Source organism: Aedes albopictus, chromosome 1 (genome assembly GCF_035046485.1).
Source record: "Aedes albopictus strain Foshan chromosome 1, AalbF5, whole genome shotgun sequence".
Classification (NCBI taxonomy): Eukaryota; Metazoa; Arthropoda; class Insecta; order Diptera; family Culicidae; genus Aedes; species Aedes albopictus.
In genome coordinates this window covers 240,849,382-240,868,931 of record NC_085136.1, presented here as the reverse complement: position 1 = coordinate 240,868,931, position 19,550 = coordinate 240,849,382, and the positions used below count along the sequence as shown (strand labels likewise).

General features: G+C 42.7%; 1 protein-coding gene across 1 annotated transcript in view; it reads left to right on the top strand.

Annotated features, from left to right (window-relative positions):
• LOC109419801 (uncharacterized) overlaps positions 1–19,550 on the top strand; it is a 59,260-nt gene that overhangs the window by 23,209 nt on the left and 16,501 nt on the right. Inside the window, exon 2 of the mRNA XM_019694092.3 lies at positions 13,927–14,070. Coding sequence (XP_019549637.3) covers positions 13,927–14,070 — 144 coding nt within the window. The remainder of the gene's footprint in view (positions 1–13,926; positions 14,071–19,550) is intronic.

Here is a 19,550-nt window from a genome sequence, read left to right as displayed (position 1 = left end):
TGTCGTTGTCAGTGGTCACCAGTGAGCCTAAAAGTACACGAATTCTTCTACCAAAATCGCTAGTTGAGGATATTCTAAAAAGATATTCTCTTAAATATGTATCTTAAGCAACCAACTGATTTTTTTTACATTTGATCAAACACCTTCAGAAGCTCACACCTGTATCATTTTCAAAGACAAGGTGTAATAGTGGTCCGTTCTCAATAATAATTACTCATTTAATTTGGTCTCGTGTTAGTAACGAATATTTTTTACAAGGTGAACTATAATATAACTTGTTGAATATTGCACAATTAAAACAAAGAAACAAGAGTATTCTGTTCCCATACGTACAAGTCATGTATGTTCTTATTTCTATGAGAAAGATTCAATCACGAACGGCGATCACGAAGCTTTCATCATTTTACAATGCAGGTCGGTTCCCGCCCTCAGCTGATGAATCAACGTTATTAAATCACATCCACAGATAAGAACACGAGACCGCCGCCACCACCATAACAATGCGCTTTGGCACACATGGCGCTGTGTGTCCTTGCCTTGCTCTGTTGGAGCTTTTCCTTGTACTTGTAGGTAGTTGCTTCCCGACAACCTGGTAATTAGAGAGAACTCACTGGTTATAAAGGCAGGGTATATCGCTGGAAAAAGTTCTTACCTATGGGGGTTACAAAGGCGGGTAAACCTTTCAACTCTGGTTTGACCAAGTGCAATCAGATAACCTACGATTGTGGTATTTACTGAAACGAACATTTTTCTAATAGTCGCAATTCACGTGGAATGTTTGAAGGTAATTCACTAAGCTCGATGAACATCGAGATTAATTGTGCACTAATTGAGTTTGAACACAATATGTGCATGTGCAATATGCGTTTATGTGTATGTACATCATACACTCCCTATCAAAAGTTTATTATCGCCCCCATAAAAAAGTTCGAAAAGTTACCCTCAGTGCACCAGTAGCCGCTGCTCATGTTCCAATAGCCGTATCATTAGTTCTGATTGGCGGACGGCACTTCTCCGACATTATCGATGTCAGGACCTATCGTGGCGCTAACATCGACTCCAACCACCACTATCTGGCGATGGTCAAACTGCGCCCAAAACTTTCCGTCATCAATAATGTACGGTACCGGCGATCGCCACTATACAACCTTGAGTGACTGAAGCAACTGTCCTCTCAGCACAGGCGCAGAATCTTGAAGCAGCGTTGCCAATTGAGGGTGAGCACGTTGTGGCCCCTCTGGTGGACTGCTGGAGTACAGTGAAAACAGTCATCAATGACACAGGCGAGAGCACCTTCGGGTATATATGGTAAAGATGTCGATGGACCGAATGGTTCAGCTGTAATACTGCAGCATGTAACCCGGCAGAATGTGGAGCCGTTCAGCTACGGAAGACAGGGACAGCGGTAACCTCAGTAAAGCGACCTGTGGCGGACATAAAGAAGTCCGTTAAAGTAGAGAAGCTAGGTGGAGATATTGCACCGGAGGTTTGCTTCAGGTGTCTGGAACCAGGACTCAAGTCATAGGATGGTCGATCGAGAAGTTCACGCAGGTGCTGGACTGTATGACGACCGTGCTAACAGGGCGAAGGCCGGTTATAATAGGAGGTGACTTCAATGCTTGAGCCGTGGAATGGGAAAGCCGTTTTACGAACCAGCGGGATCAGATCCTGCTAGAGACACTGGTCATGTTAGATGTCGACCTGACTAATGTCGGTACCAAGAGTACCTTTAGTTGGAACAATGCGGAGTCGATTATTGATGTAACTTTTTGTAGTCGTGGCCTAACGAGTAGTTCGAACTGGAGAGAAGACGATGGCTACACTCCCAGCGATCACCTGGCGGTTCGCTACAGTTTCGACTACAGCATCAGGCAGCGGATAGAAGAAGATGCGGCTAGACCAAACCGGGAAGACATCAAACTTCGACGAAGGGCTGTTTAGGGAGGCGCTCCTGTTGTGAATGCAACTGCTGTGTGCCACTCTATTCGTCAAAAGATCTCTATGCTGTCCCGAGACGTTCAGGTCTGCTATGCTACATACGAGGAGGATACAACTCCGGACAGTCTTGTTCAGAGGATGTATAAGTAATGAATTTAACTGGAATGACGTTTCAACGGCTATCACCCACATAGTCTTGGAGCTACAGAGATGGTGACGCGTGGACTCGGAGAATGGCTAGTGTAGACACTATACAAGAGGTAGTCCAAGAACACGGAGTCGGCTACGCAGGTCATTCCGGCGCCCTGCGGTCGGCATGTTCCTCGCCACGTTCGGGGCAAGTGAAGGCCCCACGTCGGCACGTCCTTCTGTTGGCTGACTGGTAGGGCCTTACTTGCGGGAAGGTCAAATCACTGTGCACGCGGCATCAGTTTTTTATTTTATTTATTTTATTTTATTTCACCATCTTCAGCTTATAGCTGTACAGACTGAACAACCTTAAGTTAATTGCCTTATACTATTTTTAAAACTATCTCTACTCTGGTTAAAGTCAAACGTGAAATCTAAACTATTCAGAAGTGTGAAACACTTTTCCAGTGGATTATTCTGCCCATATCCAGTGCGATGAAATGCAGTCCAGAACAACGTACGATGTCGTAACCTACGCACCGGTGCCAAAAAGTTCGCCTGTTGCAGGAGGTCCGGGCAGTCAACACGACTACTGAGAATATCAAAAGCAAACATCCTTCGCAGATATTCTCGCCGCTGCTGCAATGTTTCGAGTCGTATCAGTTGGCAACGGTGTTCATACGGCGGCAATCTTAGCTGATCGTTCCACGGCAATCTTTGGAGCGCAAAACGTACAAAGCAGCGTTGCACTCTTTCTATTCTAGCTACATGTGTTTCGTGATGTGGAGCCCAGATTTGTACGGCGTATTCAAGAATACTACGGATCAACGAACAGTACAGTACCTTCAACGCGTATATATCTCGGAACTCGTTTGCGTTTCGGCGAATGAATCCCAAAACGGCGAAAGCCTTAGCAGTGGTCTTGGTAATGTGTTCCGCGAAGTTCAGTTTGTTGTCGATTGTTACTCCCAATTCGTTGATTGATGTTACGCGGTCGAGTGTAATGCCATTCATATATGCGAAACTCCGTGGTGTATGACTTTTTCAAAAGCTGATCACCTTGCACTTCATCGCATTCATTGTCATTCCATTAGAAACGCACCAGTCCTCTACCGCTTCGATATCTTGCTGTAAAGCAGCACAGTCAACCAAAGAGCTGATGATTAGATAAATTTTCAGGTCGTCAGCATACATAAGATGGAATGATGTCAATCGGTGACACAAATCGTTGACGAAAAGTATAAAAATCAGAGGCCCGAGATGGCTACCTTGAGGGACTCCAGATGGCGTGTTGAAAAGACTAGACGAAGCCGGGTTCAACTTCACGTAAGCGGATCTATCTTTCAGATACGAGCGTAGCCATCTGACTAGCCAATTCGGAAATCCTAATCGCTCAAGTTTACACAACGCCAAATCGTGCGGTACTTTGTCGAACGCCTTGGACAAATCCACGTAGGGTATGTGTTCCATCATTAATCTCACGCTCCCATATTCATCCTATTCGAAAACAAGCGATTACGGCACCGATTGATTCCGTTCTTTTTGTTTTCATGGGTGCTCACTTCTAACAAAAAATACAAAAATAAGAAACAAAACAAACAGCGCTTCAATCCTTTGTTTTTCGTAGGATGAAAATGGGGGCCACATGCTTAAGAAGGGAACCAATACCCTATATACTATCGACTTGGCCGTTTTTTTTTTCAAGCTGGAATTTAACTTGCTAACATAGACCATGAGGTTTGATGTTGTAGAGCGGTTCTTCACGAAGCCATGCTGTGACTGCGAAAAAATTGGCTTTGCAGTAAAATACATTTTGTCGTGAATTAAAATTTCAAAAGCTTTAGCTAGACAGCATAGTATAGAAATTGGTCGATAGTTCTCAACATGACGAACGTTACCAGCTTTATGGATCGGAGTGATGGCAGCCACTTTCCATGCTTCCGGGAAGACGGCTTCCGATAGTGAGAGATTGAATATCTTACAAACAGGTGGTCCTAGCACTGCAGCACATCGGTGAACAAATACGGTAGGCAATTTATCAGAGCCAGGTCCCTTTGATGGGTCAACAGAGTTCAACACGTTGGTGACGTCGGCGACAGAGAAAGTCGGGCACGGAAATCGGATGTCATATGATGGCAAACTATTCAACACAGCCGGGGAAACCGAGGGGGGATCGGAATTATAAACAGTTTGGAAGAAATCTGCAAAAAGTTCTACCGAACCTCTGACATCGTGACTCGTTTTGTCCCCAAATGACATTTCTGGAGGAACAGATTGCGCATTTTTTCTGCCTTTGAAGTGACGCCAGAAGGAGGATGGATCGGTTTTGACTTCCTCTTGGATACGAAAAACATACTCACGGAAAGAAGCCGATACACAATCATCGTACTCAGCTTCGAGCCTTCGTAGAACGCATCTGTTCTCTTCGGTACGGCATCGTTGAAAACGGCGGCGAGCTTTACGGAGAACGTTACGTCGGTGTTGAAGATCAGCATTCCACCAGGGATGTTTATCCAAACGACGAGGATGTATTGCGGCTAGGCCAAGGCCAAGCCCTCGCAGGTGGAAGACATCATACTTCGACGAAGGGGTATTTAGGGATGCGCTCCGCCGTGAGCGAAACTTAATCGGTTTAGACGGCGACGAGCTGGTAGCGGTGCTCTCACGTGCGTGTGATGCGACCATGCCTAGGCGAGTCCACCCTAGAAATGGGAGGCCACCGGCTTACTGGTGGACCGATGCGATTGCGGACATGCGCCGCGCCTGCCTACGGGCTAGGTGGCGGATGCAGCGAGCACGATCAGAGGAAGAGCGAAACGAACGGCGGGTGGTGTTCGCCGCTGCAAAAGCCGCGCTAAAGACCGAGATAAGAGCAAGCAAAAAGGCCTGCTTTGAGGGTCCCTGTCGGAGTGCCAATACGAACCCGTGGGGTGACGCCTACAGGATCGTTATGGCCAAAACGAGAGATGTGATGGCTCCTACAGAGCAATCTCTAGAGATGTTGGAGGGGATCATTGCAGGACTTTTTCCGCGTCATGATCCTAGTCCTTGGCCTCCTTTCGTAGGGCAGCCGGGGACTCGGGCTGGCGATGAGGAGAGGGTCACCGATGTGGAACTTGCGGGGATAGCTAAATCCCTTAGCGTAGGTAAGGCCCCAGGTCCGGACGGAGTTCCGAACCTGGCCTTAAAAGTAGCTATTGCAGAGGCTCCCGAGATGTTCAGGTCTGCTACGCAGAAATGCCTGGACGAGGAAGATTTCCCAGAAGTTTGGAAGAGGCAGAGCCTGGTACAATTGCCAAAGGCGGGGAAACCACCCGGAGACCCGTCGGCATATAGACCAATATGCTTGATTGACACGGCGGGGAAGGTGCTCGAAAAGATCATCCTCAATAGAATGTTGAGGTTCACCGAGGGCGAAAATGGTCTTTCGAGTAACCAGTACGGCTTCCGGAAGGGGAGGTCCACCGTAGACGCTATCTTGTCGGTTACAAAAACCGCCGAGAAAGCACTAGAGCCTAAGAGAAGGGGAATTCGCTTTTGCGCAGCAGTGACTCTGGATGTAAGGAAAGCGTTTAATAGCGCCAGCTGGTCTGCTATTGCCGATGCGCTCTTGCGTCTGGGGATACCGGAGTACCTGTACAAGATTCTCGGAGTTACTTTCAGAATAGTATACTAGTCTACGACACGGAGGTGGATCGGAAGTGCTTTCACATAACCTCAGGAGTCCCGCAAGGTTCCATTTTGGGTCCGGTGTTATGGAATGTCATGTACGACGAGGTGTTGAGGTTATAGTACCCAGTAGGAGTGGTGATTGTCGGATTTGCCGACGACATTACGCTCGAGGTCTACGGTGAAACGATCGAGGAGGTAAAGTTGACTGGATGCGGTCCCGGATGAAGTCCAATAGCTCTGCGGTGTACGCCAGTAAGCGCAAGCTTCTGGCTAGTGTTGCTACGTCCATACTTAGGTATGGCGGCCCGGCGTGAGGCACCGCGCTAAGGATTGCGAGCGCGTACCGTACCGTGTCACACAACGCTTTCTGCGTCATTACTGGTATGGTGCCCATCAGCATTCTTATCAGTGAGGACATGGAGTGCTTCGAAATGCGCGGCACAAGAGGCATACGCAGGACTGTCAGGATGGCCTCTATGATCAAATGGCAGCGCGCGTGGGACAGTTCCACCAAAGGAAGGTGGACGCATAGGTTGATACCGAGGGTAGATAGTTGGATTAATAGGCGCCATGGGGAAGTTACATTCCACCTGACACAGGTCCTTACAGGTCATGGTTGCTTCCGACAGTATCTACACCGTTTCGGGCATGCGGATTCTCCCGAATGCTTAGGCGCCATCCACAAATTACGTAACGCTCTAGGGGGAGGGGGGGAGTATGCCCAAGCGTTACGGCCCATACAAAAAATTTCGGGTTTTCATACAAAAAAGCGTTACGGAGGGGGGAGGGAGGGTCGAAAAATTTCGATTTTAGCGTTACGTAATAAATGGATGCTGCCTTAGTGTGCAATGGTTTAGAGGAAACGGCGGAACACGTTTTGTTCGTGTGCCCGCGTTTTCGCACAATGCGTGACCGCATGCTTGCCACATGCGGGGAGGACACAAACCCAGGGAGGGTGCAGGCACGTCAAACTCGAACAAACTACGCCTACCTAACATGCATCGAGCGGGCCTTCCCAAACAACACAATGCGATTTCGCGGGCCACCCCCATCGACAAAACAAACCGATTTGCAAGCAGGATTCGACTAGGCTTCTGGTCGCGTTGCCAGTCACACTAACACACTCGCAAAAGATGAGCAGTAGGCCTACCTTGCCGCATGCGGGTCCCCTGCACAAACCCGGACAACTTGGTCCAGAGGATGTGTAGGGATGAGTTTGGCTGGAACGCCGTTTCAACGGCTATCACCCAAGTAACATTTTTAGTTTTCTCATTGCTTACAAGCTGTTGTTACAATCAAACAGTTGAAACTCATTTTGAAGCTTAGAAATCCTAACAGCTCTAGTAAACCCGTAATAAAACCCTTTAAAACCCAAAAGGGCCCACCCTACAGGAGGTTGTTAAAACCAACCCTTAAAACGATATATATGCTACTTGGTTTTGTGATATATTCTTGTAGTATACTATACAGCATAGATAAGATTTGTTGTATAGGTCGCAAGAAGAATAACATGCTGTCTTGGAGATCGTACAACATCCTAAAAGAACGATTAAAGCCAATGAGTTAAGCTGAATCTGAAAATAAAATCATCATATAAATTGGCAGTAAATTGCAAATTATTAATAATGCAAGAACGAAAATTATGTCTATCATCCATGTCCATAATGTTTATTTGCTAATTTTCACGGGGAAAACCCTGTAGCTATGGCAAGAAGATCCATGCCAAAAAAATTGACCGTGTAATGCAATGAACTGTTTCAAAAAAAAAATGCGGTGCGCCACGTCATTTTGGGGTTTTGGCATATAAAAAATTACCATTTTAATTCCTTGTGCAAAACCATGAATTCAATTTGCAACTCAAACATCAACATGGCGCACACACTTGGCAAGCCAGAATCGATCATCGTAATGAAAAATATGGATACCGTCAAGTTAAATCCTCCTGGTTTTGTTTAAGATGGTTTAAGATCAGTTAGTATGAAAGGAACATGTTTTAGAGTTGTTGTTCTTTATGATACGATGCAATGACTAGTAAACACCTACTTATTCTTAAAGCATAATTATGTGCGCTACACAAACACTGTTAAGTTTTACGGAAGTGTGGGCTCGGACTGAATGCTCTTAAGAACACTTCATTTGACCGACAGCCGTCAACAATGTAAACAAACCGAAAACTTTGGTAGTTTCGTGAGCTTTTTGGTCGTGTTTCGTGTTTTTTAGACTGTTTGAGTGCTTGGTGAGTGAGTATATTGTATTTGTTGATCTTCCGCCGACTGCGGCTGGGCGCGATAGTCATTATTTATGCGCAATTGTGGTGCCAGACCCAGAACAAACTATGCAATACCCATCCATCAGTTGCTTCGGAAACCCCGATTGCAATCGAACTCTAGCGAAGGAAGCTGGCTTGATCACCTAGCCAAGAAAGCCCACCCGAGGTTTTCTAATCACGCATGTATGAATCATAATGACCCCAAATTGTGTGTAATTGACTATCTTTTCGTTTGTGTAGCCTATCAAATTTATTGTTCAAGAGAAGATCGTATTGCAGTTAGTTTTAATGCTTCCACTTGTAATTCCGAACGGGTTTAAGATTGCTTTATTGTGACTTTATGCAATTCATCAGGTTTTAAGGCCGATAATTTGAGACGTGCAAGCGGCTTCGAAAGAAGCTTTAAGATAAAGTTTTAATACGTACTAAACAGTTCGTTTCCAATGACATTATTGCTTGTTAAAAAAGCAAGCAAATAGGTTTTATTCGTAGGATTTCTAGATATCTACAAACTGTTTTAAAGTTGCTTGTGTTGTTAAAACTGTTTACTACATGAACTGCTTCATTAAACTTAAAAGGATTTACCAAATCCATGACAAAACCTCAATAAATAATGTCTAAGAGCAGAAGGCATAGAAATTGTTACTTGGGCACCCATATCGTCTGGGAGCTACAGAGGAGGTGGCACTTGGATTCGGAGAATGGCTAGTCCAGATGCAGTACAAGAGGTGGTCCAGGGGATCGGAGTTAGCTTAGTAGGTCATACGGTGCCCTGCGGTCAAGATCGACCCTTACAGCGATTAAGTGGCCGCGGAGAGGAAGTCCCGGTAGCGGTGCTGTCGTGGCGTCGGTCTACTGGGTTGGATCCGAGCCCGCGGTTGGAAAGGGGTCCCCGACAAGGGTCGGGGCAGGTGGAGACCCTGCTGTCAGCAATCTTCTGATGCAGCTGATAGGGCCTGAAGGGTAGTGATACCCTTGCCTTCAGCAGGTCAGATCGGGTTGCACGTGACGTGGGCATCAGTTCTTGATGTCTGCAAAGCAGTTGGGCGCGCACGGGGTTGACCCTGCCCGCCTTCCGAGGACAAAGGGAGTGGCGAGGACCAGTCGGGAAAATGGTTAAGCGCCAGCATGCTACCGTGATGGACCCTCCAAAGCGAGTCATCGATGTTCGTTGCTGCAGGCTACGCAGCTAACCTTGAGGGTGCAATGTGCACTAGACCCTCTCTGAAGCAATACCTTCTTGGTGGTTTCGGAGAGACGTAGGGTTTGGCGACCATAGGAATGTGTTTAGTGGGTCGAGGATTGATTCTATTGTAGTAGAAGACGGCCTCAGCCCCACACTATCCTAACCTTCCTGTTAGGGTATCTGTTTGCAGATTATCCCCCTATGGTTTAGACGAAAAAAAAAAACTATGGGCTCCACAAGAGCCTGTGGTCGAAAAAGATTCACCCCCGCACCAAATGCACCATGTACAAGGTGCTGATTAGACCGGTGGTTCTCTACAACCTCAGGACTTGGTCTATGCTCGAGGAGGGCATGCAAGCACTCGAAGTGTTCGAGCATCAAATGCTTAAGTCTATCTTTGGCGATGTGCAGGAGAACGGGGTGTGGCAGCAAAGGTTTTATCAGTAGCTCATTGTACTCTACGGTGAACCTGGCATCCTGAAGGAGGAAAAAGCTGGAAGGGTACGATGGGCAGAGCATATTGTAAGAATGCCGGACAACAACCCTGCAAAACTAGAGTATACAAAACTCGAAAGGCAGCGTGCAAGGTGAGCGGATCAGGTGCAGAACGATCCGGCGATTGTTGAAGATTGACAGCCACGAACCGTGTAGGCGTTATTTAGTTTTAGGGAGCGTCTATAACCCAACTAACAATCACTCATTTAACAGGCACCATTATGACGAATTAATTCAGCATAATGTTGAATACCATTTGAATTATTTTCACTTACAACCTATGTTCGGGTTTTGTTCACACAAATTTGGAGAAGTTATAAAGCATCATGTTGTGCACCAACTTAATTTTTTGTTGTTCAAAGCGTTTTACAAATGTACACGAAAGCTGTTGTTAAGCTTTGACAAAAATGACTGAAAATAAATAAAATGCAAAAATGTTGAACTCTCACGAGAATAATTATTTCCTCTCTTGTTGAGAACATCTATTATGAAATAAGAATTACATATAAAATTACCTAAATCCGGATTAGAACTCGAGACCTGTCGATTGCCAGCCGCATGCCTTCCTATCTGCGCCATCCTAGAGATGGTGAGATTCAGCGCCCAAAGCAAAACATAATCTTTCCTTGACTCAATAATGATCACTCCTGAACTTGTGTTCAGCAGTGGTGAATTAGCACAGCACGAGGTAATCAACTGAACAACGCCTTAAACTTCAACAGCTGTTCAGCTCAAAACACGTGTTTTCCATTCTGATTTCGCTGTCAGGATTTTTATCGCACGGTGAGAAAACTTGTATCGAATGCGGCCAAAAAGTGTTTGTCCTTATTGAAGATATTATTTCCAGACAAACTAATTGCGATACGAATATGTTTTTATTTTTATTATTGAATATCGATCGTTAAAAATGTATGACAATATGTGGTGCGGTATGGTCTTGGACATGGTGCATTCACATCATCTGTTCAGGTAATCTACTCATGCTCAGTCGAAGATCCGTTAAGCGTTTTTTTTTTATTTATGCTTTTGTCATGGAATCTTGATATTGTCGCGCTTATCTTAGATTCTCAACAAGTTGCGTTCGAAACGCGCAGCATCAGATCGCGCCAGACCGCGCACGTATGATTTACACACGGTGTGCACCTTGGCTAAAACTGTTTTTGCAGCCGCCGGGTGGGAGCTGTCATGGATAATCAGCCGCCGCATACAAATCAAACGGGGCGCAATCTTTTCGCGATAAACGACGGCTGGTTGAGATCATCAGCATCTGAGTGATTAAGCTGGGATGCACAATAAAAAGTGCATAAGGATGTTTAGGGATAATTGAAATGTGTCGATTTATGAATGCTGTTTGATTATTGCTTTTTTCACTGAAAATTTTCCTTGCTTCGCTGAACAACATGACGTTTTCTTCCAGCGAAGGCTTACGCGATACAGAAAACCGCTGAATTTCACACTAATACTGCAGAAAATCTGTCAACAATAACTCAATACACATGCATTTTCAGCTAAAAGATCTATTTGCGTGACAACAATCCACTCTCATGACTACCGGGCGGCCGCCGTCAAATATCAGGATTGCAAACTGTCCGGCGACTGCTGTCAGTTTTCTTTGTCGCCGAATCTGGCGCTGGGTCTTCGGCGCGGAAACCCAAAGGTGGGAATAAAATTTTGGGGTTTGCGCCAGCGGGGCAGCGCGGACGTCAACCACGAATAGATGAGCCGTAGTCCACATGAATTTGACATGTTTGGGAAATTGACACTTTTGGGCACTCTGACAGATCTGGGATGTGAACGACATTTGCGAATTAGTCATTACCATAAGTTATTACTTAAGTAAAACGTGTAAAACTAGCAGAAGGTTATCAAAATTTTAGCGTGCAATAGTTCGAAATTACACGACAACGCGAAGATAGCAAATAAATCAGTAAGAAATTGTGTAATGCATCGATTTACAGCACAAACAATTTTGGACGTGTTTTTGTTGTGAGCTACGGGGATTTTGGCTTTCGCTGCCCCTCTGGTTTGCGCGCAATATCTAGGTGACTGTGGAAACAATATTCAGTAAACACGACAGCACTGAAATGTCAAATGCGTCGATCCAAGCGTCTCGTACAGGAAACGGCGGAACACGTTTTGTTCGTGTGCCCGCGTTTTCGCACAATGCGTGACCGCATGCTTGCCACATGCGGGGAGGACACAACTCCGGACAACTTGGTCCAGAGAATGTGTAGGGATGAGATTAGCTGGAATGCCGTTTCAACGGCTATCACCCATATCGTCTGGGAGCTACAAAGGAGGTGGCGCGTGGACTCGGAGAATGGCTAGTCCAGATGCAGTACAAGAGGTGGTCCAGGGGCTCGAAGTCGGCTTCGTAGGTCATACCGGTGCCCTGCGGTCGAGATCGACCCTTACAGCGATTAAGTGGCCGCGGAGAGGAAGTCCCGGTAGCGGTGCTGTCGTGGCGTCGGTCTACTGGGTTGGATCTGAGCCCGCGGTTGGAAAGGGGTCCCCGGCAAGGGTCGGGGTAGATGAGATCCTGCTGTCTGCAACCTACGGGTGCATCTGATAGGGCCTGAAGGGTAGTGATACCCTTCCTTTGCGGGCAGGTCAGATCGGGTTGCACGTGGGCATCAGTTCTTGATGTCCGCTCAGCAGTAGGGCGCGGGCGGGGTTGACCCTGCCCGCCTTCCGAGGACAAAGGGAGTGGCGAGGACCACTCGGGAAACTGGCTAAGCGCCAGCATGCTATCGTGATGGACTCTCCAGTGCGAGTCATCGATGTTCGTTGCTGCTAGGCTACGGCAGCTAACCTTGAGGGTGCGATATGCACTAGCCCCTCTCTGAAGCAATACCTTCTTGGTGGTTCCGGAGAGACGTAGGGTTTGGCGACCATAGGAATGTGTTTTAGTGGGTCGAGGAAAGAGTAGTCCTGGCTTCTACCGGCACTGTAGAAGACGGCCTCATCCCCACACTACCCTAACCTTCCTGTTAGGGTGTCTGATGAGCAGATTTATCCCCCTATGGTTTAGAAGGAAAAAAAAAAAGCGTCTCGTACAATCGAATTGCTGCGGAAGATAAAAAATATAATAATCAAGGTACAAGATATCTTGTTCCAGACTAATAAATAAATGCCTCATTTTTACGTTGATTACGTCTCTTGACACTCTGTTTAGGATAGAGACGAACCAGCCAAGGGCTGAAAGTCTCTTTAACCCTAAAAAGGATACCTGGGGTCCATTGGACCCCAGGCGCCTTTCAGAGCTCGTCTTTGATGGAACACACTCAGCGAGGTGACGAAACTGAGGCCATGAAGGTATTCCTTTTAGGGTTAATAAAGACAAATCAATCAATCAATCAATCTTGGCACTCAATGTTAAACTACAAAATTCTATTCTGTTTTATTTTATGTGATTCGTTTAAAATTTTGGTTCTTTAATAACTTGGTTGTCTAAACAGTTTTAGCCATGATTTATCCCATAATCCAAACAAAGTTCCGAGTCAAACTATGACGGGCTGAAGGCGTTTATTTGACAAATGAAAAGCGCATTGTTCAGGAGCATATGCTTATCGATACATCCTTAATAAGATGCAGACAAATGTTTTGTTAAACTCTTTTGTTAAGGAATCAATGCTTGTCGAATAAATTTCTTGTTAAACGTTTAAAAAGTGTTTTGATTTATCATTGTTGATACCGATGAGGAAAGTCGAACATTGACTACTTTCTCAATTGAAAAATCATTTAAACAGTAATGTGTAGAGCATAATTTTAGTTCAGCTATCATTACCATTATTAAGCAACAATTCAGCAAGCTTGCTTGTTTGTGACTTGCAATTGTTAATTGGGAAATTACATAGCATTTTAGGGGAAGGGAGGAGTCTCTGATTTTGCTACGTGTCATGTATTAGGTATGGGAAGATATGCTACGAGGGGGAAGCTACAGAGGTCTATATCTGCTGGTTAGTCTAGTTTTGCTTTGAATTAGAACGAAACGCTTTCTTGTGGTTTTCACAAGACGAGATCCCCATCATTCGAGTCCTTGCCACTTTAATTTTTTTGTAAAAGAATATGTAGGTATTTTCAGGTGTTCTAAATCAACGATTTTGGAAAATTGCGATTTTGGGACCATTTTTCTCCATTGTAGGCATTGCTACTTTATTTGTTGTTTATTTGTTGCCATTGCATTAATTAAAAACCCTAATTCTAAATCCTTTCTTCCCATCTATTTCTCTTCCAGTGATAGCCAAAGAATGTGTCAACCACGGTGACTGCGCCACGATAGTGAACACCAGCTGTGTGCAAGCCGCGGATGGGAAAATGCGATGCCTCTGTGGAGACTTTGAGGCGCCCGAAAATGGCTACTGCAAGGCCAAATACAAAGGTAAGCACTAAGCAGCGAACCCCGAATTGAGCAATCCAATTTGGGTCGAAGCCTAAGGTACAATCATCCTTGCCGCCAACCTTGACTGAGAAAATAAGAACAAGGGGGAAAAGTTGTGGATGCGAGGTTGAAACTCAACAAACAGGAAATTCGCCAAATTGCCACCGAGTTTGAACAATTGCCCAAACCGGGGCTTTCAATTTGCATTCTTTCGTGGCGAAGGTAGTTCGGCGGACGACTGGCACAGACTTCCGGCAGAGAAGTTGTTTTTCTCGACAACGTTGTTCATCGGAAAAGTAGTTAGAAACATAAACATAAAGAACAACTTTGAGGTTCCCATATGCTAGGGCAGCGTGTTCGGCGGTATTATGAGGATCGGTACCTACACGGAAAGTGTTGGCATACATTGCCGGCTATTAGGCCGGAACAAATCTCATTTTCTTCTTTTGTCACTTTGCTCGTAGGCTCGTCAAGGGGGTGGATGATAAATAATAAATGTATTTGATGAAAAATTACCCAAACAAATAGGCAAAATCATCAAACTCATCGGATTTGTTAAGAATTTTTTTCGGCGGCTCTAATTTCACTCTATTTTTTTTATATTTCTTGCATAATTTATTTGTCCCCCCCCCTCAAAATGTCAAATTCCGTCTAAAATTTTCCGAGGGGGCGGGGACATAAGAGAAAATCGAAATTTGTGTCAGCCTTAGTCATGTAAGTTGCATCGTCCGTCTGCCAAAATGTGTAATGTATCAAGTCGGAGAAAAACGCTGTGCTGGGGCTGTGTGGCAAATTGTTTTGGAGCACATAACATGCACGGAAGATTGCCGATAAGTAGGGCGATTCACGTGGTCCTGGCCCCGTCCAGACTTGCAAATGGGAAAGGAAGTTGAGTGGAGTCGGCTGGGATTTATGAAGTTTAACATTGTAGGTTGGTCGCTCGGGACGGCGAATAAGACTATTAATGAATACTGTTTCGATAGCCAGTGAAAGTGGTTGTGAGTGTCCGAGAGTCTATTGTATCGTATGAGTCAATTTAAATTGTACAAAAACATATTTTCAATTCCTCAAATATCTGAAGAGATGATCTCGCTGGTATTTAGCAAGACCATGCTGATGGTGACAGATTCTCTTTCCGATCGGTCCAGGCTTCTTTCATAATGGGATAGCACTGTGGAAGTGTTCACTGTGTGAGATATACAGCCCGCAGTGGCGTAGCTAGGAATTTGGAGATCCGGTGCGGTACCAAATATGTGGCCCCCATGAAAATTACAGATAAACATATTTTACAATGTTAAATCTATTCTTCTAACTCTCAAATAATCACGCCGTTGTATTTATCCTAGAAATCCTTCAAGAAATTTCAAAAGAATCCATTGGAAAATAATTTTTGAAAAATCTATCAAGGATCCCTACAGAACTTCCTCTAAGAAAATTCTGAGAGGAACTTCTGTTGGAATTCTTTCCAAAAATCCTTCTGGATTTCTTGCAACGAATTCTTTAGAATTTATCTACTCTACGAGTTTCCCCAAGGATTCCTTCAGGATTTTTTGCTGGCATATGCTAATAAATAAATGAAAAAAAATAAAAAAAAAAATATCTTCGCGGATTCCTGGTAGGGTCAACGTGTCTTAGTAATCCTACAATCCCAAATTCAAATTATTCAAAAAAAAAACCAATCACACAACAAAGCGATTACCGCGCCGATTGATTACGTAATTTTTATTATCATTCGTGCTCACTTCTAACAAAAATATAAAAAAGCGCTTCACTCCTTTGTTTTCAGTAGGATGAAAATAGGAGCGTAAATGCTTGCATAATAAGGGAATAGATATCTGATTTGATAAGATAAAATCAAATGATTTCTTCAGAAGTTTCTACAAGGATTCCTCCCAAGACTGTTTTGCAACTTTCTTCAAGATTTTTTTAAGAATGCCTAGAAGAAAATTTCCTTCGGAGTATTTCCAAAGATTTCTTTATTAGTTCATCCAATAAATTCTCTTGCGATTTCTTCGAAGATTCAACTGATTCAAATAAAAAAATGTAAGAATTCTTTCAAGAAGTCACACAGAAATTCCCCTAGGAATAATGGTAAAAACAATTTACTGGTATTCCTTCAAACAATTTTTGTGTTTTTTTTAGGAAATTGTTTGTGAACTTCCTTAGATTTTCGGAAATCCCTTAGGTAATTCGTTAAGATTTTCTTCGGCCGTTCCATTGTAAATGCTTGTTTTTTTTTTAATTCGCTAGAGTGTATCTCATAAAATCTCCAAAGTAACAATAGACGGAAATCCGTAAGGAATTATCAAATGAAATTTCCACAGGGATTACCAAAGAATTTTTTTAAGAAATTAACGGATGAATTTTCTAAAATTGCCTCAATTTACGAATTAACTAAGGAATTTTCAAAGTACCTGCCTGATGAACTTTGAAAGGAACTATTGAATTACAAAAGTCAAGTATATTAGCAAAGGAACTGCCGGTGAAACTTCCAAAGAAATTGCTGAAGGGAATATCGTAGGGTTTGCCTGATAAATTTCTAAAGCTATTGCCCAAAGAATTTCGAAAAGTTATGAAGTAGATATTTTTTAAAATAAAAACTTTAATCAATTTCGAATATTATTCAGAAATTTTCGAATGAGTTACCGAACCAAATTTCATAGGAACTGCCGATATAGTTTTCAAAAAAAAAATCCAAGAAACCCCCAATAATTATCTTATAGCAATTTTAGGATCAAATCCAATAAAAACGGCTAGAAGGATTTCCAAAAGCTTTGTCAAAAAAACTTCGCCAAAGATAATATGAAAGATTTCCACGGAGTAGCTTACAGGAAATTCACCGAATGCATTTCCAAATAAGTTATTCCCAAGGTAATTTTACCAAAAGATTTTTCAAACAAATTGTCAAAAAAAAAACCAACGAGAAGTTGTAAATGGAATTTCTAAAGAAATTTCTGTAGAGAAAATATTCTGAAGAAGTTCGCAAAGCCATTTCTGAAGCATTGCCAAGAACTGATCAAAGAAAGTTCCAAAGGAATTGCCTAACAATTTCTCAAAATAATTACAGTAGGGATTTTCAATGAAACTTGTTACAGAGTTTCTAATAAAAATCTGGATAATTTTTACCAAAGGAATTGCGAACACAATAGCTGAGACAATTGCCAAAGAATTTCTTTAAAAATAATGAAGGATGTCGAAGGAGTTTCCAAATAAATTTTCAAAGATATGCCCTATCGAATTGCTGCACGGATTTCGAAAGCAATTACTGAGAAAGATTATTTATTTATTTATTTATTTATTTATTTATTTTTTTATTTTTTTTATTTAGTTCTTTATTTATTTATTTATTTATTTATTTATTTATTTATTAATTTATTTATTTATTTATTTATTTATTTATTTATTTATTTATTTATTTATTCATTTATTTATTTATTTATTCATTTATTTATTTATTTATTTATTTATTTATTTATTTATTTATTTATTTATTTATTTATTTATTTATTTATTTATTTATTTATTTATTTATTTATTTATTTATTTATTTATTTATTTATTTATTTATTTATTTATTTATTTATTTATTTATTTATTTATTTATTTATTTATTTATTTATTTATTTATTTATTTATTTGTTTATTTATTTATTTATTCATATGTATATTAATTTATTTTCTTATTTATTTATTTTTGAGAAGTTTATTTATTTTTTTATTTTATTTATTATTTATTTATTCAGATTTTTTATTTTTCATAGTTTTTTTCATATTCATTTACAAAATTTATTACTATATGCGGAACTAGTGTATAGGGACTTTTCGTCTGATAAGGCTAAGCATGCAGCCAATTTGTCGGAGTAAATGTTTAAAGTAGTATGGGACATCAACCATTCTAGTGTGTAAGTTTTGTTCTGCTTGTGTTCCCGAACCGTCAAACTTCGTCCATCATCGTGTCTGCTGTCATCGTCATCGTTGTCATGGAAGTATGATCGTCAGTTATGAGTTATGATGGGGTATGTTCGGGGTTTATGTTCTGGCTCATGTGGAGCTATAAATAGATGCCGCGGAATAGAGCCAGGTCTCTTGTATTTTTTAACGTTCCGGAGGAGTGACGAAAAAGTGTCGGTCCGCGAGTTAGTCCGTCAACATACTGACCGCGGTAGTTCCTTGTAGTTGTACGGTACATGTTTGATGTGCGACCCAATTTAAAACCTACATACTAATAAAACTACAAATTAAAAGGTGTTATAATTTAAAACCACAGTTAAATGCCATAAAAACATAACATCTTAAAAAAGTTAAAAAAAAACTAGTACGGATCATTGGAAATACACCACGAGCGGTTAGAAAGTGCACCATAGACAATACAGCTAACTCTAACCGCGTTAATTTTCAGGTGATCTCCAACGTACGCCAAGTGAACAAGCGAGCCAGTGGTGGACAATTAAGTGCAGTGAATTGTGTAGAGAACAATATAGTGTGGCCGGCCGGACAAAATAGTGAATTAACATGAACAATGGCATGTCGACGAATCTGTGGTTGTCCGGCCCTTTTTTGGTGCAGGCTCGCTTGATTGGCCACCTTTGAAAACGCGCGCGCATGGTACCACTCCCCGGAACTGGAACATGGCCCTACGTTAAAATCGGCCTTACCGGCACGTGTACAAGTTCTCGTACCGCTTATGAGAACCGTGAACCCCTGAAACCCCAAGAAGAAGAAGCAAAGTGAAGAAGGTTAGAAGGAGAAAGAAGAAGATCCCACGTGATGCCATGAAACGGAAGTTTCCTGTGTCGTCGAGTTCTATAGAATCGCATCAGCATCAGCATCGCATCTATAGAATCGCATCAGCATTCAGTGGCATGCTTGTGAGTGCTGTATTTAGTTTTAAAATTTCACAGTTTACATTACGATCTATATTTCTTTTAGCTTGCTTACGATTACACCACAATTTACCCTAAGGCATTCGAGTTCAAGGATTCGTGGAAAGACATACAACCAAAAATTTTGGATCGTTACCGTGACATGTTCCGTTTCATCAAAAGCGATGTAGTGAGGGCTCTGGCTGTCGTGCGGCAGAAAAACCCAACACGTGGATCAAAACGATCCAGAGAGGAAGATCAGAATCTGCGAAAGATGAATCCGCTCCATGGCGTAATCCAGTGGATTAATGTAAGATAACAATATATGCGATCTTTCGATGAAATTTACCTTTTAAATTTACTTTCAGCACGAAAAGGCCATACCCACGCCGTCTATCCCTCAAATGATCATTCGTGGAGCAGAGTTCGAAGACGGGGAATGTTTTATTGTTTGGAATAATGTGACCGTTAAGACAGAATCAAATGTCCTTGAAGCGTTCATTATCTTATGTAAGGTGTTTGCCGTTTTCAACGTAGCTTGCTCCCCTTCGGACAAGCTCTTTTATTCATTTTTCGGCGCAGTCTGTCATAAGGTGGAGAAGATGAGCACGACAGCCA